This window comes from Patella vulgata, chromosome 4 (assembly GCF_932274485.2).
Source record: "Patella vulgata chromosome 4, xgPatVulg1.2, whole genome shotgun sequence".
Classification (NCBI taxonomy): Eukaryota; Metazoa; Mollusca; class Gastropoda; family Patellidae; genus Patella; species Patella vulgata.
The window spans coordinates 76871303-76878277 of record NC_065882.2 but is presented as its reverse complement, the minus strand read 5'-3'; the positions used below and the strand labels follow the sequence as shown (position 1 = coordinate 76878277).

General features: G+C 38.4%; 1 protein-coding gene across 1 annotated transcript; it reads left to right on the top strand.

Moving 5' to 3' along the window:
* Nucleotides 1-3420: 3420 nt before the first annotated feature.
* Nucleotides 3421-6531, top strand: LOC126819438 (actin, cytoplasmic). The gene is made up of 2 exons (XM_050547469.2): nucleotides 3421-3675; nucleotides 5112-6531. Exons 1-2 carry the CDS (start codon nucleotides 3550-3552, stop codon nucleotides 6114-6116), a joined length of 1131 nt encoding a protein of 376 aa, XP_050403426.1. The 5' UTR covers nucleotides 3421-3549; the 3' UTR covers nucleotides 6117-6531.
* Nucleotides 6532-6975: the final 444 nt, after the last annotated feature.

The window sequence follows — 6975 nt, the reverse complement described above, 5'->3', positions numbered from 1 at the left end:
TACACACATTGCACTAGATGTCATTTCATCTGGACGGATCCATTGTTTTGTTATAGGGAGGACAAATTAGAATGACCCCCTTTTCACTTTTAATATTGATATTGATAAACAAGTAAAAACAATGTCTTGTTGATTCCAAAATTAACGTTTTGTTTCTAGTTGATTTCTTTTAAAAGGAAATAATTTGTTAATTTCTGACAGGGGCCCGCTTGCCCTTTTGCCCCTTCCAAAATGTCTGTCTTTTGTCAACACTGACGACTGGGGGAGTTGTACGTTCACACAAATCCTGTTGCGCAACCATAGTATGTAATGTTTGCGTTCCCGCCTCCTACCTTATGTACTGTGTAAATTCAAAGCTATTTTTGGGTCTTGTATATTTTGTAGTGCATCGTTAATAATGAAATGTTGACACACCAGATGTATACCCCCACCCAAACACCCTTTTATTTTCTTCACAAATATTATACTTTTTATTACATTATTATTGACTTAAGACAGGGTGGGGCATTTTGAAACTAATAAAGGATTATTTCGGAATAATTGTCATGTATGGTTTTATATAAATTGTGAGAAGGGCAATGATTAAAACACAGACCTTATTTCGTTTCGTTTTTATAGTTTAAAATTTCGTTTTACTTGTCTTCACAACACTGGGATCTGGAAGAGTTGTTATAATAACACGCGTTCTGGTTGGAATAAGGCATTAGCCAATGAAACGGTCTGTTACGGCGAGTTCTTAGCGTGCGATGCACGGAACTGTGGGTAAACCACTAGAAACGTCAACGCTGGTTGATTAATCAATGTCTGACGTCATAGGATCAAAATCCGCTCGTATGACGTCTGACGCGACCTCCCATTACAACCGGCCATATCTTCATGGAGTGTAAGCAAACGAAAGTATAATATAAAAAAAACGAAACGAAATATAGATCTGTATTTTAATCAGAGTGGTTCTCTCCATATATTATCTATTCATAAACCATAATTTATAAAATAGAACATTGGTATGATGCGCTAAAAAGGACTGGCTGAGCATAAGTTTGATGACCTGAAATCGTCCACAAATAGTTTTCTCCTGTCTTGTATTGATGCAGGACGGAGGGCCTGACAAGGACAGCTGTCTAGTCGTTCGGATGGGACGAAAAACCGAGGTCCCGTGTACACATTGGCGTGCACGTAAAAGATCCCTTGGCAGTTGGAATTCGATATAAGAGTAGGCCGTAGTGCCGCTGCCCACTGTATGGCGTAGGCCCGTCTTCATTAGCCCAGTTTAGGAGCAGAACAGTAGGACGTTAAACCCCATTTCATTTCATTTTGTCTTGTATTGTATATCCGAAAGTACGCCCGCACAGCAGCTATAGATGTCTCGAAAAAATAAAATAGCCAAAGGAAATTCGATAGAAAAACTTGATTAGGGTGGCTTCAAGTAATTTGATCCGTATAGTGTTCACAAGCTCTTCCGGGCACGTAATACAACTCTGGTAAAGAAGTCCTAAAATACTGACACCCCCCCCCCCACCCCCGTAACGTTTATTGAAAAAGATTTGAAGTATGTAATTTCCGGGCACGTTATACATCTCTGGAAAAGAAGTCCTAATATGCTGACACCCCACCCCACCCTTAAACATCTCTGTAACGTTTATTGAAAAAGATTTGAAGTGTGTAATTTTATTCTTATCAATAGATATGTAATTTTATACTGAACTGGGCTCATAAAGCGGCTTACAGGCTAATGTCTATACAACCTATATTCATATCACGCCCATCATAGTCTTATTATAAATCAATTGTTTTATTATGTGGAACTATATATATAATATATTTCTGTTAATCCTTTAAATAGGTTTAAAAACAACTTTAAAACAAGTGCCAAGGGCAGTGGTTTCAATTGAGCAGGAAACCACCGCCCTTAAAAAATTCGTCCATATTGCACACACAGGTAGCGAAATCAAAATGCTTATTTAAAAATGTCTTGAAAGAAAAAAAAAATCAATCAATATAAAGTGCGTTTTTGAATCATATTTGAATAAATTTGAAATCAATCTCTTCCATGGCATGTCCGTTTGAAAACCAAATAGGCCTACTAAGATAATGTTTATTATACTATCAGTCATGCAATCCCATGGTAGCCCAATTAATGTACATGTAAATGAATAAGTCTTCCAGGTCGATATAATATCATGTTCATAATATTACGGTTGCCATTTATAGACGATCGAGTGTTACTTATTACCAACATACGATCTATGGTTGATCATGGATGGTCCAGTTGGTCCTGTAGTTGAATGCTATGTAATTCTGTAATAAAGAAATGAAATGAAAATGAAATGAAATGGGGTTTAACGTCCTATACTGTTCTGCTCCGAACTGGGCTAATGAAGACGAGCATACGCCATACAGTGTGCTATGAGGAAAATATGGCGTATGGCGCCTGTCTTCGTTATACCCGGTTGGTGCAGAAGAGTAGTGTGTTAAATCTCATTGCATTTAAGGAAAAGTGAATCTCCATAATAAATACACTGGCAGGTCAGACCAATAAAAGATTGTTTGTGATGTCAGTCATTGTGGAAAATTCCGCCCTCGAGCTCTGGTTTACATTATATTAAGAGAGACCGACGAAATTGGTACAGGATAATGAGATAATCTGTATTTCTAAAGAACCTGGCCAAATTCATTTTTATTTAGAATTATTTTTTTTTTAAAACTCAATAGGCCTAGTTTTGAAATCAGACATCGAATTGAATGTTGCGGAGTGCCTGCGATGCTATTAAATTAGGGCCTACAACCTTTTTAGACTTGTCGACTTTAGGATAGCGCCTTCCAAGGCCGATCCAAATAAGTATTTTTAGAAACCCCTTGACAAAGAGCAGGCTATTTTGAGGATTTTCTTTAACCTCGTTCAAATAAAGCATTGTTAAAAAAAAGTACGTTCCTAGCCTCCATGATCGTAATTAAATAGTAATATTATAGAAGTCCTAATGTGTAGGCTAATGTCACACAAAAATAACAGGTCAGAAAAAGCCGTGCCAAAAAAAAGCTAGCAATTAAATTCCCATTAGAAATAAATTTAAATCACTTTTAGCTATTCGACATTAACCCAATAATTCAAAAGAACAATGCTAAAGCCTGTATTGATTGATGACGGCGAATGAAAGCGATCGTGACCTTCGTTTCACCCCAATGTCGGGAGTTCCCCCATCTACTATTCTATTCTATTATCAACTGCTTTTATTATGTAAATAAGGGGAATCCCGCAAAGCTTAACTCTCTTTTGACTGGCTCTCTAAAAATGGAAACATCGTCTCGATCAGTATTTGCCCATAAATAGTCATATAACCAAGAACACGAGACCAATTTCCTAGAAAACGCTCTCAGTGGGACGCGGTATACTTCCATATAAGGCAAGAGATTAGTCACCTTGCCAGAGTCAAGTACGTTGACTATATTTTACCGACCGGTGCATTGGATAGCAAAATCATTTTGTTTTCTGATGTGCAGCTGAAAGCACACAATATCAGTTAATTTAGTTTAGACATATAAAATCTTACAATGGCTGACGAAGACGTAGCTGCGCTTGTTATTGATAATGGATCTGGTATGTGTAAAGCCGGTTTCGCCGGTGATGATGCTCCAAGGGCTGTTTTCCCCTCCATTGTTGGACGACCAAGACATCAGGTTTGTGCAAATTTGGATGTTTATTTTGTTAATTGAATGTAATTCAAAAATTGCACTAGGCCTATATATGGCTGTCAAGTTTGGATTTCTATTAGTAAGTGCAGGGGGACTGCACCACACAAAATTTACACAAAAACAAATACACGGACAGGACATCATATAGTCTACTCCGGAAAACACAAACAGTAAACCACCGACTGTCTGACTCCGAGCGAAGTCTCACGTCATGATTTTTACCGTTAGGCTATAGCTTTTGTCTTGTGGCTAGTACGGTAGTATTAGTGACAGTCAAGTTGACCCGAGGCCGTACCAGGGTCCAAACCAAGCCGACTACGGCCATTATAATTATATTCTCCAGCTCCCTAGCCAATTTTATTATTTCTTAAATGCACTAGGCCTAGCCCAGCATTATGCAAGCGTTAATGTTGATGAAATAGAATTTACGATTAAGACATCTATTATGACCTAGTCTAATGCACTGTCAATGTCAAATTATTATATCTCCACGCGTGTTCTAGAAAGCGAGAACATCATTAGCATGACACCGGCTATTCAATATTCATAAGCCGGCTCTAGATTTCATTGGTTAGTTAATAATTATGACACATCCCGGGGAAGTCCTCCTGGCACTTCAGAAAAAATGACTCACTTGACAGATTTTGTCGTTCTGAACAGCTTAAACCTTTATGGCTAAAACGTCAATGAAGTTGAACTGAACGAACATTAAACTGGTTTTATTTACGATGGATAATTTGAGCAGTAATAATTGATTATATCGCTATTTTAATGATGACATGGCTTTTAGAATGAGTCGAACAACTTACATTATACAAACAAGCCTTCAACTGAACTTGGTGGTCAACATCAACATGCCATGTATAGCATATTCATTGATCTTTTTTTTTGCCCAGCCCAGCCCAGCCCAGCCCATCCCATCCCATCCCATCCCAATTTGCAACTAAGATTATTAGATAACATTATGGCCTACTTTACAACTAGGTCTACAGTATTAAATATTTTAATATGCATTGAGTTTGACAAGACACTTTGGAAAAAATATGCCCTATTCAGAATGTTGGAAATTTCAAAGTTCAGTGGGATTTTTCGACGTGGTTTCCCCTTGTCAGTGGTGCAGGATGGAGGGCTTGACAAAGACAGCTGTCTAGTTGTTTGGTTGGCATTAAAAACCGAAGTTCCATGTTTACATTGGCATGCATGTAAAAGATCCCTTGGCAGTTGGAATTCGATATAAGAGAAGGCCATTGTGCCACTTCCCGTGCAAAATTTTCCTCATAGTATAGCAGACTGTATTGTGTATGCCCGTCTTCATTGGCTCAGTCGGAGTAGAACCCCTTTTCACTTCCAACTTAATTTAGTTACATAGAATAATTACTTCTACACTTGTATATTTATGAATTGTATCTTGTATTTTTCAGGGTGTCATGGTTGGTATGGGACAGAAAGACAGTTATGTTGGAGATGAAGCCCAATCCAAAAGAGGTATCCTCACCTTGAAATACCCCATTGAACACGGTATCGTCACCAACTGGGATGATATGGAAAAGATCTGGCATCACACTTTCTACAATGAACTTCGAGTTGCTCCAGAAGAACATCCCGTCCTTTTAACTGAAGCTCCCCTCAATCCCAAAGCCAACAGAGAAAAGATGACCCAAATCATGTTTGAAACCTTCAATTCACCAGCTATGTATGTTGCTATCCAAGCTGTATTATCCTTGTACGCTTCTGGTCGTACCACCGGTATTGTACTGGATTCTGGTGATGGTGTCAGCCACACTGTACCCATCTATGAAGGTTATGCCCTTCCCCACGCTATCCAGAGATTGGATTTGGCTGGTAGAGATTTGACCGATTACTTGATGAAAATCTTGACCGAGAGAGGTTACTCATTCACTACCACAGCTGAGAGAGAAATTGTCCGAGATATCAAGGAAAAGTTATGTTATGTTGCTCTTGATTTTGAACAAGAAATGCAAACGGCTGCCACGTCATCATCTTTGGAAAAGAGTTATGAACTTCCTGATGGTCAAGTCATCACTATTGGTAACGAAAGATTCCGATGCCCAGAAGCTATGTTCCAACCATCTTTCTTAGGTATGGAATCTTCTGGTATTCATGAAACAACTTTCAATTCTATAATGAAATGTGATGTTGATATCCGTAAAGACTTGTATGCCAATACTGTATTATCTGGAGGTTCTACCATGTATCCTGGTATTGCCGACAGAATGCAGAAAGAAATCACCTCTTTGGCGCCTAGCACAATGAAGATTAAAATTATTGCCCCACCAGAGAGAAAATATTCCGTATGGATTGGTGGCTCTATTTTGGCTTCTCTCTCGACCTTCCAACAGATGTGGATCTCCAAACAAGAATATGATGAATCCGGCCCCGCAATCGTCCACAGAAAGTGCTTCTAAATTATGGAGATATTACATATTTAGTAATGACACAAACACTACGGACAAAAAGAAAAATTCCTACGGCACAGGAATGGAAAGTTTATGGGTCCTCCCCCAAAGTGACAAGACCCTGTGTTCCACTATTGGTGTGCTGCCCTGCGGACCTGCAAGAGATCTGAAGAGTGTGCGTGCCGTTGATTTTTAAAAACAGTTTTTAAATGAACATTTTCTAATTCAAACAAAGTAATTTCTATTATGTTAATGATTTCCCTTTTCCAATGTTTTCCATTCCATTTTACATTTTTACCTTGTTTCGTGGTCTTTTAAAAAAACATAAAAGTTTTATGTTTAATTGCAACCATGTGTGATTGAAAATTGAACTGTTACATTAATCGACATAATTGACATAAAAAATTTGTACATTTATTGTTAATGGCTTTTCTTGAGTTCTTTTGTCAAGATAAAATCTCAAAAATCAAACTATTTGAAAGTTCTTCAATAGAGCTGCAGATAATTGCTGGGGCTCAGTATTTGTAAATGAATCAGTTACTGTCTCTGATTCAAGCAGGCCTGTTAACGGTGAGGAATGGGGTTTAATGTCCACTCGATCAGAGAACAGAGGTGGCCCTTGGAAGTACAAGGAGAAGGGGGACTAGAGGATAAGGGGCGGATAGTGGGTGGGGGGAGCAGCTCTAAAGAAAACCCAACAAATCTGTGAGCATCAAGTGGAGAGAAAAGGTCTTAAATGTCTGTCGAAAAGTTTCAATTAACAATTTTGAGTGGTTGGAAAGCGCAAAATCTACTTGTTAAGCCAGCTCAAATTTCGTCAAGGTCGCTGAGATGTAAATAAGGTTAGGGCAAGTGATTGGTGGTGAGA